Below are 14268 nucleotides of genomic sequence, written 5' to 3'. Positions count from 1 at the left end.
GAGAAAAATGTCTCCCTATCCAGTTTCTCTACAGCATGCATAATTTTGTAAATCTCTATGATGTCTCCCCTTACTTGCTTTTTTTCTAAGCTAAACAGTTCTAGATGTTGTAACCTTTCCTCATAGGGGTTTGCTCCAGCCCTTTGATCCTTTTAGTTGCCCTTTTGTGCACTTGTCCCAAGTCTACAATATCCTTTTTAGACACAGTTACGAGAACTGTACGCCGTGTTCTAAGTGTGGCCACACCATAGGTTTGTATAAGGGTAGTATGATATTGGCAGTTTTACTTTCAATTACTTTCTTAATTATGCCTAACATGGAATTTGCCCTTTCCACAGCAGCCACATACAGGGCTGATATTTTTATCGAGCTGTCCACCACAACCCCAAGTTATCTTTCTTGGTCAGTTACAGCTAGCTCAGGTCTCATCAGCATATATGTGAGGTTGGGATTCCCCCCCCCCATATGCATCACTTTACACTTGCTTCATTGAACCTCATTTGCCATTTTTATGCCCTTTCTCCTAGTTTGGAGAGATCCTTTTGGAGCTCTTCAGAATCCTTTTTTGTTTTAACCAGCCTAAATAATTTGGTGACATCAGCAAACTTGCCCATGTCACTCCTCACTTCTAATTCCAGATCATTTATGAACAAGTTGAAAAGCATTGATCTCAATACAGATCCCTATGGGACCCCACTATTTACATCCCCCCACTGGGAAAATTTACCATTTATTTGTGCTCTCTACTTTCTGTTCTTTAACCCATTACTAATCCATAAGAGAACCAAATACATAGACAATGATCTTTAATGCAACACAGGTTGCAAAATATATTTAATCTTAGTACATGCTCCCCAGTGCCGCACTCCTGCTAATTCTGAACTCAGTCTCTAGAGTGCTGACAGCAATATAGCCAAAACAGGGCTATGGAAGAAAAAAGGGAGGTACTGGCATGCTTAGGGAAACCTCTGAGATTTCCAGAAGCACATGTAATTGTTAGTCAGAAAAACTAAAGGGACCAAAAGAAAAACCCGTAAGAGGAAAAACAACGGGGGGGGGGCATTTTCAGAGAGAATAAGGTGAGGAGGATGTACAAGGGGCAACCAAACGTACAACCCAATAAGGGCTGAGGCTATTGTCTGAACCCCATCCAGTCCATTCTGAACTCCGTTTGCCTGAAAATGGCTACAGTGTAACAGGATAACAGGAGGTAGGAGGTGGCAGAGGAGAAGTGGGGAGAAAGGGCAGCTGGTCACGCAAAAGCTGAGGAGCAGGAAGGAGAGCGAGCGACACGGGGGAAAGAGGCCAGACACCAAGCTAGCAGAGGCCTCTGCTCTTCTCCTCACTTGGAGGAAGCGCTGGGACTTCTCCCTGGCCAGTATCCAGGCTCCATCACCTACCTTGCAAGCCTCTCAGAAGCTGGTAACCAGGTTTGGCATATACATTCTTAGTGGGATACATTCTGGGCAACTGGGACTTGGCAGAGGGACATGCTGCATGGTTTAGCACAGCCATGCTGACAGCTAAGCATATTATTCTACAACACTGGAAAGCAAATAAAATCCCAAATATGCACAGTCGGATTCAGGATCTCTTGACCTTAGTTGCCCATGAAAAGGTATGTTACACCAAATTACTAAAGGAAAATAAATTCCAATTAATATGGGGAAGTTTAGTTGAATTATAGGCAGAGTAATATGATCCACTGCAAAGCCAGTTCAGGCCAGCAAAGGAAAGTGCTTGACACAACCTTTTGATTGATTGATTTTTCTATGTAACTATTAATTTATTCACTTTTTGCTTAATAATTTCACGTATAGACAAGAAACCTTTATTCTTTATATACAAGACAATATGAAGAAGGAGGGGGAAACCTAAAGGTGAGGGAATGGGGACAGGGGAGGCGCAGGAGCAGGGGAAAGTTGTATTATTTGTATTGTATTGGAAAATGAAAAAAACCTAATAAATTGTTAATAACAAACAAACAAAAACCATGTTTGACAAATTCCCGTTTTCTTTCTCAGGAGGGAAAGAAGGAAGGAATAATTCTGCCACCCTTAGTTACAGGCCACACTTGTCACTCTGAACAGATTAATTATTTTTGAAATCTGAAAAATATGAAGCCTGATAGCTATTTATGCCTGGTTATCAGCTGTGCAAAGAAAGGGGGAGGGAGCAGACAGAGGGGAGTAAAAGGAGATCCATGATTATCTAGATTCAAAGGGAGAAGCATTTATACCAATTGCATGGTCTATTCGTTGCTGAGCTCAAAATAGCTGCATATAGACATGAAGTTTAGGGTTATTTATCCAAATCTCCTACTCAACCAACATGTACTGCAGCATGTCAGACTTGAGCCAGTATGTCACTGCAGCTGTATATGTAAAAATCACATAAAGATTTTCTCCCACAACGTGTAAGCAGAACATAATGTGCATCTCTTGGTGAACAATTTAGTTTGTGCTAGTGAAAGCAAAATGAGGTTAAGACCCTAACCCTAGATATTCTCCCCACCCTGTAAATCCACAAAGAATATGCCTGACAGTAAAAATAAGACTTTTTTTAGCCTACTTCCTCTTGCCTGGGGAAACTCTGCAGGTCCTCTTGCAGACAGGCCCAGGCCTTGGCATGCAGAGGAAGACTTCACTTTGGGTGTAAGTAACGAGAACTAAGTTAGGATTTCTAAATGTAAAAAGGACAGGTTACACACTGCTACTCTGTAATTTTGATTCCAACCTCTTCTTTCTTTGACTTCTTTTAACTGGATCCTTAATAAAATATCTTGAATTAGGAGCCTAGAGTGATAAGAGCTTACTTGAATGCTTTCACCCACAGCTGACAGCTCTACCTTATGCTAATGAGTTATTAGAAAGGTGAGCCAACTCAGGTCTGTCTCTCCCACTTAAGATATAGAAAGTTTGAATTATCCAAATATCCAGACTAAAGATATTAAAATGTGGAAGGTGATGGTGCTTCCCAATGAGTACGTAACACAAAGGATGTTCTACCTCACACTAATGTGAGTATTTGAACTAATTTCATCAACACAGAAATGAAAGTAATAGTATTATTACTTTAGATCCAGTTGCTCCTCCATTCACATATGGGAAAGGACAATGTAATAACCTAAGAGATGCGCTGCATCAGACTAAACACCTATCTAGTCCAGCATTCTGTTCCCTCAGTGGCGAACCAGTTGCCTGTGGGAAGCCCACAAGTAACACGAATGCAACAGCACCCTCCCATTTGTGTTCTCCAGTAACTGGCATACAAAGATATACTGTATGTCCTTCCATCAGCAGCCTGCAATTTCCATCTGCAGTCCCCCACACAATAGCTCATACAATTCCCAAGAGTCCCCCAACCCTGAACAGATTTTCACAGGGTGCAGGGGCTACAGAGGGAAACCCTCCATCGGTGAAGGTCAATTCTATTCCATTCATGAAAGGAAAGTTAGGATCCAGGCAATTCAGCTAAAGCAAATATATAAAGCTGAACATATTCAAGTGTGAGATAGGCTTGTAAAATTGTCTACCTCAAAAAAGAAAACACAAGACCATACATAATATTTGGGTCATACATAGTAAATAACAATATATGCTAAAAGCTAGACTGGGAGGGAAAAACTGCTTTGATTCAAGCTAGAAAAATAGCATATGGTAAGTGCAAAAAAACCCTAACAGAGGCACTAAGTGGCTGCATTCAAACCAAATGGCAATTTGAGAATGCATCCAAAGGACCTAGATGAAAATATCAAAAGAGAACATTTCAGTCTGCCAATTTGAACTGAAATAACGGGGGAAATACTATGTTAAGTAGTTATTTAAGGTCAAAGAAGATACACTTTCTCATATGCTGGTCAAGTGCTACAGACTACTGGTGCTTCCTTTTGCAATCCTTTGTACTGATTTCTTTCTGTTTAAAGTGGGGATCAGCCACTTGTGGCCTTTGGGCCAAATCTGACCCCTGAGAAATAGTATCTGGTTCAAAGCCAGAGGCACAACTGTCGTAAGAAGGGAATGTTGGCTAATCTTCTGTACTAATCTTCTGTACTGGTTGTTAAACAATCCAATCAAAATATTATTTTTAAGCATTTATAAGCTGCCTTCCTTGACAAAGTCCTCTCAAGGGGGCATACAACAATATTTGTTTGTTTGTTTTTAAAATTTATAAATCACCACGCATAGGAACCTAGTACACAAAATGAAAAACAGCCATCAAATCCAATATAAAAACCATACTATTACAGACGTAAAAGCAAATTAAACAACAAAGCTCTTCAACCAGCAAACCAAACAATAATCAATTCAATTTTAAAATGCCTCAATTTAAAATGTTTTTTTTAATATTAAAATTCTTAACTAATCAAACGTTAAAATGCCTGGGCAATAATAAATGTTTCAACTTGGCACCACAAAGAAAACAAAGTTGGCGCTAATCACATCTTCTTAGGAAGGGCATTCCAAACTCAAGGCGGCCAACACAGAGAAGGCCCTCTCCTTTGTGGATACATAATGTGTACCTCCCACAGATGGTATTCAGAGAAGAGTCTCCTCTGAAGATGTTAATGCACAGACAGGATAGTATGGGAAGAGGTGGTCCTTCAGGTATTTGGGCCCCAAGCCATTTAGCGCTTTAAAGGCAATGACCAGCACCTTGAATTGGGCTTGGTACCGAATAGGGAGCCAGTGAAATTCCTTAATAACTGGTATAATATGGCCTCATTGTGATTAACCAGTCAAAATTCCAGCTGCTGGATTTTGTATAAGTTGAGGCTTCCGAACCATTTTCAGCAGCAGCCCCAGAAATAGTGCATTACAGTAATCCAACCTGGATGTGATCAGAGCATGAATCACAGTGGCCAGGCTATCCCTATCCAGGAAAGGCCACAGTTAGTGAATCAGCCGAAGCTGGTAAAAAGTGCTCCAAGCCTCCGAGGCCACGTGGGTCTCTAGTGACAATGTTGGTTCAAGAAGCACATCTGCTTCTTCAAGAGGAGCGCAACTCCATTCAGAACAGGTTGAACTCCAACTTCTCAGACTCAGGAAGTGCCTCCTCAATCTTGTCAGGATTCACTTTTACTTTATTGCCCCTCGTTTCTCCCATTACTGAGTCCAAACAGTATTTCAGCACCTCCATAGCCTCATCTGATTCAGATGACACAAAGAAACAGAGCTGGGTGTCATTAGCATGTTGATGACACATTGGTCCAAACAATATAAACCGCAAAACTAAAATACATAACATTATCGAAACTTTTAAAATTACAAACATTAAAAAGTAACATTTTTAAATATAAAACAGTCGGCATAATATAATTGTCACAATCAGCTACAATAAAGCTGTAAATCAGCAGCATATCCAATAAAATCACATCAGTTAAAAGCTATTTGGAACAGATGTCTTCATAGTCTTTTTTAATATTAGGACTGAAAAGGTCAGCTGTACATCCCTTCAGAGGGAGTTCCACTGAGTAAAAGCCATTACTGAGAAGACCCTGTCCTCAGTGCATGCCTATCTAACTGATCTTAAAGTGAGGCCAGCAAGCAGGGATTCTGATGCTGATTTCAAACAAGTGCAGGCAGTCCTTAAGGTAACTTGGTCCCACATCATGTAGAGCATGGGTCCCCGACTTTTTTAGAAACTGATTTGAGAAACTGCTGCAGGCGCCACCACAAAATGGCTCCCAAGGAGGATGTGGCTGGTCACATAATGGCTGTTGTAGAGGCCTGGTTACTCAAAAGACAAGTAATTCATGCACAAAATTGAGTACAAGCAGGGGAAGGGTCTGAGCTCCAAAGCCAATCCACATATTTGACTCTACAAAAGCACAACAAAATGCCCATTTAAGATTGCAATCCTATGCATGCTTACATGGAAATTACTTCTAAACAGACCTACAAAGGATTGCTCACATACACACACCTCTCCTGAGCCCCAAAGGAAAGGAAAATGCCCCCAGCCCCCAAAGGAAAGGAAAGGTTTTCCCTACCTTGACCCAAGGCTCAGCCACTCTGTCCCCCATCAGGCACTCCTACCTCCTCCTCTGCCATCAGAGCCCCTGCCCAGGAAGGTGCTTGGTGTGTGTGCGTGAAGAACCAGAGAAGGAGTTGGGAAGGGAGAGAAAAAGAGCAAGGGTAGGGGCTGGGAGGAGGAAGAAATGGAGAAAGGGGTGAGAGGGAGAGAAACAACACGGCTAGGGACTGGGAGGGAGGGGAAAATAGCAAGAGAAAGAGCAAGGCTAGAGGGTAGGAGTGGGGGAAATAGCAAGGAAAAACGTTTGAAGGACAGAGATAGCAAGACTAGAGACTAGGAATGGAGAGATTAAGAGAGCAAAGGGGAAAGGTCTGTGGGGATAGAAGAAGGTTGGGCAGGGCCAGGAAGCAACTCTTTCCTTCTCTTTCTGCCTGCTGAACGGTTATCAGCAGCAGGCTCAGGAACAGAAAGGAGGCTCTGGTGCCCTAATGTTCTTCAAGGTTTTTATAATACATTTCTGAATGGGGCAGGAGTGGAGAGCTTCGTGGGGGCTGTTCAGGTAGCCATGGGCACCACACTGGGGCTCCCTCATTGAGGGCCTTAAAGGCGAAAACCAGCACTTTCAATTGGGACTAGAGACACAGTAGAAGCTGCTGCACCTGGTAGAGAATTGGTGGAATATGTTCTGAAAGCCCAGACCCTAGCGCCAACAAGCACCTGATTAGCTGCATTCTACACCAGTTGAGGTTTAAGAGTGATCTTCAAAGTCAGCCCCTGCCCACAACCAAAGCTGTTTAATTTACAAGTCTACTCTGTCTCAATAGAAATCACCTACGGTAGCTTACGGCTAAAACAACACAAACACAGTAAATGCGGATTTGATCTAGAATTAATAACACACAGTCAGTTCAAACACAGGACCCACTAAAAGCCCTTACAGTGAAATCATTAATAGTGGGGTAAGAACACTAAGGCTGCAAAAGCAAAAACGTATTGTTTTGAGCAGCCAGAGAGACTACAAACAGATCACAGAAACTTTTATCGGAGCCGACATCTTTAGAACAGTGACGGGCTTTCCAGAATGGAGAATGTTTTGCAGAAGTTATTGGAAATACGGTATTGTTATTTGACTGATAATGAGTGACAGACACCTGGTAGCAATCTAGAGAGGCCAGGACCTTGTTATAGGCTGACGCATTCCTGCTACTGGAAGATCTCTGAACTCAACACTAGCCCTAACAATAATCCTTAGTTGCAGGGAGTAGCTTCCTGAGTGCTTCAGCAATTACAGGAGCAAAGCATGAAAGAAAAAGATTTACCGCAAATGATAAGAGAAATGCCTCACTGGCAACATCTTTGAATCCAGCAAGGAGCTGCTGTCACTTATTTCTCTATACCCACTTAAACAATTCTTTTTAAATTATGAGGCTAATTCCTACACTAGCCTTCCCCAACGTGCTCCTAAACCATCAAATCACAGTGGCCAACAATACAATCTTATGCCTTATTCAGAAGTTAAGTCCCCACTGAGTTCAATATGACTCACTCCTGAGTAACTGTGTATAGGGTTGCAGCCTAAAAGAAACAAGAGTGGAATCCAGAGCATCACGGACAGCTTACCCCCTGAATATGTCTACCGTGGGTGAGATCCGGATATCCTTGCAACCATCTCTGTGCTCCTTCTGGGGAGTTTTGTTTCTCAAGCAGCTGCCTTCACCATGCCACACGGCAACCTACTTTTAGAACTGAGGAGGTTTTCAAAAGCCGTTTGTGATATGGCATTGAGAAGAGAGGTGTCTCCCCCGTCCGCAAGTCAAAACCCCACTGGGCATGGCCAGTCCCTTGGACAAACCTAATAACTCGTCTGAATCTCAGCAACGGAAGGCAGAATTACAAGAACACCGCATCCTGTAAATACTCTTTTAAACAGTGTGGTATTAGTACAATACTTTGTTTTCTGGCAATTTTTTTATTCAAGTGTTTGAAGTCATTATCTAGCTGTAAATCTATTTCATTCAGGCTGCAATCCTATGCTCAATTTACCTGGGAGTAAGTTCCACTGAACTCAGTGGGGACTTACTTCTGAACAGACATGCATAGAATTGCATTGTTGGTCACTGTGATTTGATGGTTTAGGACCAGGGTAGAAAAGGCTAGTTTAGGAATTAGCCCATAATGTATAGGATTGCACTGTCACTCATTTATTTGAAGTACTTTTCTGCCTTTTTCATTCAAAATTTGAACTACCGAACAATTTGAAAAAACAGAACTGTAAAATATAATTAAGGGTGCAATCCTATGCATGTTTAGCATGGCTGGTTGGAGAGTGCTGGGAGTTATAGGAATTTTTTCTGTCTAAACATGAATAGGATTGCACCCTTAGATACTTCTCTGGTTTTGAGATGTGAGATTTTCCCAGTGTGAACACATAAGGGACTCTAGTGCACAGACTGACACTTGAAGTCCTTGGAACCAACTTAAAATATTACAGTTCCATATGAAGATGGATTCACATCTGGAAAAAACTATTCAGATATCCACAAGGTGCACAATACATGCAGTAAAGAGTTCTTCTGTGTTACACGTGCCAAGGAAGAGGGCACTTTCTTCATAGATGCCATAATATCTAAAATGGCCCTCAGAGGTATTGAGAGAATATGTGCCTTCTGCCTTACTACTCTAACAGTACAATACTATACATGTCCACTCAAAAGTAAGTCCCTTATTTATTTATTATTAACATTTATAGACCATCAATGTGGCATCTATGTGCACTGGGATTTACACACATGTAAGGATTGTATAGGATAGGATTGTAGCCTAATAGTCCCAGTACTACTAGTGGGCAAAACAGTGGGCAAAAAGTGACTTGAACAACAGAGATGGCAGGCTCCCCTGCTGTGTATCTCTCAGACTGCTTCCATCTTTTTAAAGTGGCTAGTAGAGTCTCTGAGTTGTGACCTGTTAATGAAACAGAATTCCTGTAGAAGCTGTGGTCAGTTCATTCTAAGGGCCAGTTTGCAGGTAATGACAGCCCATAGGTTAAACAACCCATGGCTCTCGGGGATGAACAGGAGAGAGGGGTGACCACTAGGTTGTTTAGCCCCTAAACAACCCAGTGTTCCAGGTTCTCACATCACACTCAACAACCTACAACCAGGCTGATCGCAGACCATTGAGTAAAAGCCAAAGTGGTGGCCATGCAGAAGACAGTGCACTCTCTCATGCTCGTGTGTGACAGCCCATGGGTTCTTTAAACCATGGGCTGTCGTTACGTGCGAACAAGGTCTAACTCTCAACTAGTTTCTTCATTTTCTTATGTTTACACCATCATCATCCTTGTGAATTTTCTTCCATTCATCCAAAATATTCCCATCATGACTTTAGAGATCTTTTTACAAAACACACACAACAATCTTCTCAACATTAGCTGCTTCTAGATGGCTTCTAGCACCGACAACGAAAAGACATTGTGCTGCTATCGAAGCAAGTGTGTGTGTGTGTGTGTGTGTGTGTGCACGCGCGGGGGTAATATGAAAGAATAAAAGACGCTACATATTGCTGTTTAAAACACTCACTTACCTGCAATTTCTTCTAAAGAATTTGCTCTCATGTCTAGCAGCACCGTGCCATTTAGGATACAACTTCTCAGTTCAAACAAGCTATGAAGTGACAAAGTGGCAACGTATGGTTTACTCCACCTCTCTCCTCCATCTTCAACATCTTCTTCAAACTTCAACCACCTAAGCAGATAAAAGAGCTTAGTCACCTCTTCCTATCTGAAAATTGAAAAGCCAGTCATGTGTGCACAATAGTGAAGACACATAAATAGCTTCCCTCTCTCTCTCTCTCTCTCTCTCTCTCTCTCTCACACACACACACACACACACACACACACGGATTTTGGAAAACAGCAGCAATTTCACTGCTCTCCTCTTTGGGTTGTTTCCAACTTCTGTTCATAGAAGGCTCTTCAATCAGGCAGAGGCTTCTGTGAATGGAACAGGGGGAGGTGATATTTTCTTTCTGAATCCCTGTTTCCTCTGCAGCCCCCTGTTCCCCCTCAGTCTGTTCCACAGGATTGGGTCTCCCTCTGCAATAGCACGATTTATGAGGATAATAATTGTTGTTGTTCAGTCGTTCAGTCGTGTCCGACTCTTCGTGAACCCATGGACCATAGCATGCCAGGCCTTCCTGTCCTCCGCAATCTCCCGGAGTGTGCTCAAGTTCATATTCATTGTATCGCTGATGCTATCTAGCCATCTCATCCTCTGCTGTCCGCTTCTCCTTTTGCCTTCAATCTTTCCCAGCATCAGGGTCTTTTCCAAAGAGTTTTCTCTTCGCATTCGGTGGCCAAAATATTTGAGCTTCAGCTTCAGTATCTGTCCTTCCAATGAGAAGTCAGGGTTGATTTCCTTTAGGATGGACTGATTTGACCTCCTTGCAGTCCAGGGGACTCGTAAGAGTCTTCTCCAGCACCACAGTTCAAAAGCATTGATTCTTTGGTGCTCAGCCTTCCTTATAGTCCAGCTCTCACAGCCATACGTTGCTACTGGGAAAACCATAGCTTTGATTATACGGACCTTTGTCGGCAAGGTGATGTCTCTGCTTCTTACTATGCTGTCTAGCTTTGCCATAGCTTTCCTCCCAACGAGCAAGTGTCTTTTAATTTCATGGCTACAGTCACCGTCTGCGGTGATCTTGGAGCCCAAGAAAATAAAATCTGTCACTGCTTCCATTTCTTCCCCTTCTATATGCCAGGAAGTGATGGGGCCAGATGCCATGATCTGAGTTTTTTTAATGTTGAGTTTCAAACCAGCTTTTGCACTCTCCTCTTTCACCCTCAACAAGAGGCTCTTTAGATCCTCTTCACTCGCTGCCATTAGGGTGGTATCGTCTGCATATCTCAGGTTGTTGATAATTCTCCCGGCAATCTTAATTCTGACATGTGATTCATCCAACTCGGCGTTTCTCATGATGTACTCCGCATATAAATTAAATAAGCAAGGCGACAATATGCAGCCTTGTCATACTCCTTTCCCAATTTTGAACCAATCGGTTGTTTCATGTTTGGTTCTTATTGTTGCTTCTTGACCCTCGTACAGGTTTCTCAGGAGACAGGTAAGGTGGTCTGGTACTCCCATCTCTTTCAGAATTTGCCACAGTTTGTTGTGATCCACACAATCAAAGACTTTAGCGTAGTCAATGAAGCAGAAATAGACATTTTTCTGGAATTCTCTTGCTTTCTCCATGATCCAGCGAAAGTTGGAGATTTGATCTCTAGTTCCTCTGCCTCTTCGGAACCCAGCTTGTACTTCCGGTAGTTCTCGGTTCAAATGCTGCTGAAGCCTAGCTTGTAGGATTTTGAGCATAACCTTGCTGCCATGTGAAATGAGTGCAACTGTACGGTAGAACACTCTTTGGCATTGCCCTTCTTTGGAACTGGAATGTAAATTGACCTTTTCCAGTCTTGTGGCCACTGTTGAGTGTTCCAAATTTGTTGGCATATTGAGTGCAGCACTTTAACAGCATCATCTTTTAGAACTTTAAATAGCTCAGCTGGAATACTGTCATCTCCGCTAGCTTTGTTGTTAGTAATGCTTCCTAAGGCCCACTCGACTTCACTCTCGAGGATGTCCAGCTCAAGTTCAGTCAGCACAGTATCATGGCTATCAGGGACATTCAGATCTTTCCTGTATAGTTCTTCTGTGTATTCTTTCCACCTCTTCTTAATCTCACCTGCTTCTGTTAGGTCCCTGCCTTCTTTGTCCTTTATCATGCCCGTCTTTGCACAAAACGTTCCCTTGAGAGCTCCGGTTTTCTTGAAGAGATCTCTAGTCTTTCCCATTCTGTTGTTTTCCTCGATTTCTTTGCATTGTTCATTTAAGAAGGCCTTCTTGTCTCTCTTTGCTATTCTCTGGAACTCTGCATTCAGTTGGATATATCTTGCCCTTTCTCCCTTGCTTTTCGCTTCCCTTCTTTCCTCAGCTACTTGTAAAGCCTCCTCAGACAGCCACTTTGCTTTCTTGCATTTCTTTTTCTTTGGGATGGATTTCGTTGCTGCCTCCTGAACAATGTTACGAACCTCCATCCATAGTTCCTCAGGCACTCTGTCTATCAGGTCTAATCCCTGAAATCTATTCCTCACCTCCACTGTATATTCATAAGGGATATGATTTAGGTCATACCTGAGTGGTTTAGTGGTTTTCCCTACGTTCTTCAATTTAAGCCGAAATTTTGAAATAAGAAGCTCATGATCTGAGCCACAGTCAGCTCCAGGTCTTGTTTTTACTGACTGTATAGAGCTTCTCCATCTTTGGCTGCAAAGTACATAATCAATCTGATTTCGATATTGACCATCTGGTGATGTCCATGTGTAGAGTCGCCTCTTGTGCTGTTGGAAAAGAGTGTTTGCTATAATCATCATGTTCTCTTGGCAAAACTCTATTAGCCTTTGTCCTGCTTCATTTTGTACACCAAGGCCATGCTTGCCTGTTATCCCAGTGATTTCTTGACTTCCTACTTTGGCATTCCAATCCCCTATGATGAATAGGACATCTTTTTTTGGTGTTAGTTCTAGAAGGTGTTGTAGGTCTTCATAGAACCCATCAACCTCAGCTTCTTCGGCCTCACTGGTTGGGGCATAGACTTGAATTACTGTGATGTTGAATGGTTTGCCTTGGATTCATACTGAGATCATTCTATCGTTTTTGAGATTGTACCCCAGTACTGCTTTTCCCACCCTTTTATTGACTGTGAGTGCTACTCCATTTCTTCGAAGGGATTCTTGCCCACAGTAGTAGATATAATGGTCACCTGAATTAAATTCGCCCATGGCTGTCCATTTTAGTTTGCTGATTCCCAAGATGTTGATGTTCAATCTTGCCATCTCATGTTTGACCACCTCCAGCTTACCTTGATTCATTGACCTTACATTCCAGGTTCCTAAACAATATTGTTCTTTACAGCATCGGATTTTCTTTTCACCACCAGACACATCCACAGCTGAGTGTCCTTTCGGCTTTGGCCCAACCACTTCATTCTTTCTGGCGCTACTTAGAAATACCCTCTGCTCTTCCCCAGTAGTATATTGGTCACCTTCCAACCTGAGGGGCTCATCTTCCGGTGTCATATTTTTTAGCCTTGTGATACATTCCATGGGGTTTTCTTGGCAAGAATACTGGAAAGGGTTGCCATTTCTTTCTCCAGTGGACCACATTTTGCCAGAACTCTCCGCCATGACCTGTCCATCTTGGGTGGCCCTGCACGGCATAGCTTATGGCTTCACTGAGTTACACAAGCCCCTTCACCACAACAAGGCAGTGATCCATGAAGGGGGAGGATAATAATACTAGCTAACATATGAGTTGCTTGTAAGGATTACGGATTTTATTAAATCGGTTCCATCTGTGTTTTGCGGATTGTCTGGCATCATTCATTCTGTTGTCCACTCATTGACGCAATCAGATTTTTTGAACAAGAATTTTGTTCGTTTGCAAATGTGCATAATGTGTAAATCCCTGCAAAAAAGTACTTGTGCAAATCCCCCCCCAAAGTAAAACAGTCTCCAAGTCCACAGTATCTGTGCGACTCAGAAAAAGCCGGTCCACTGCGGAATCAGTAGGTCGTGGTTAATACACTTTGTTAGCGCAGTTGGGTTTAGACAACACAACAATGCATGGTTCAACGACAAGCCACACTCAACCCATATTTGATCATGTTGTGTGAACCCAGTTATTGTGTGCATACTTTTCCTAGCTAATAGTTGTGTGACTTCTTTTAGAAACTTACTTACTTACTAATTAATTAATTAATTAATTAATTACTTTGGTATCCCAGCCTTTCTCCAAGGAACTCAGAGCAAGGATTTGGATGCACAACAACCCTGTGGAGCAGGTTAGACTGAAATGATGGTTTGCCTAAGGTTACTAAGTAGAACAGCATACTGAGAATATATTTATTAGCTGAGGGTAAGGAAAGCCTCTCTTCACATTCCCTAGAGTTATCAGCAGATCAATGCCTGCTTTCCTGGAACTTTGTTAGATTTAGAATTTACCCTAAGAGCTTATTATTTCAGGATTAGTGCTGCATAAAGCATTATGTAATACCTCCTTTACCTCATTACAGTAAATAGTAATCATTCACTATATTATGTTTTCTAACCAGGAAAAAGGAGGTTTAATAACAAGACTCACAGGCAACATACCTACATTTCTAACTTTGCTATTCTTTGGACTCTTGGTTTAAATCCAGTTTACAATCATATTACCTCATTCTGATTCTCTCCGGAGG

At 42.2% G+C, this 14268-nt stretch overlaps 1 protein-coding gene across 1 annotated transcript in view; it reads right to left on the bottom strand.

Annotated features, from left to right (window-relative positions):
• SLC4A10 (solute carrier family 4 member 10) overlaps nt 1-14268 on the bottom strand; it is a 146999-nt gene that overhangs the window by 75532 nt on the left and 57199 nt on the right. The window contains exon 5 of the mRNA XM_084804563.1: nt 9559-9719. Coding sequence (XP_084660689.1) covers nt 9559-9719 — 161 coding nt within the window. The remainder of the gene's footprint in view (nt 1-9558; nt 9720-14268) is intronic.

This window comes from Heloderma suspectum, chromosome 1 (genome assembly GCF_057233095.1).
Source record: "Heloderma suspectum isolate Gila_16-S chromosome 1, 16-S_ref, whole genome shotgun sequence".
NCBI classification, from domain to species: domain Eukaryota; kingdom Metazoa; phylum Chordata; class Lepidosauria; order Squamata; family Helodermatidae; genus Heloderma; species Heloderma suspectum.
The sequence above is the reverse complement of the archived record's forward strand: the minus strand, read 5'-3'. Positions and strand labels throughout refer to the sequence as shown.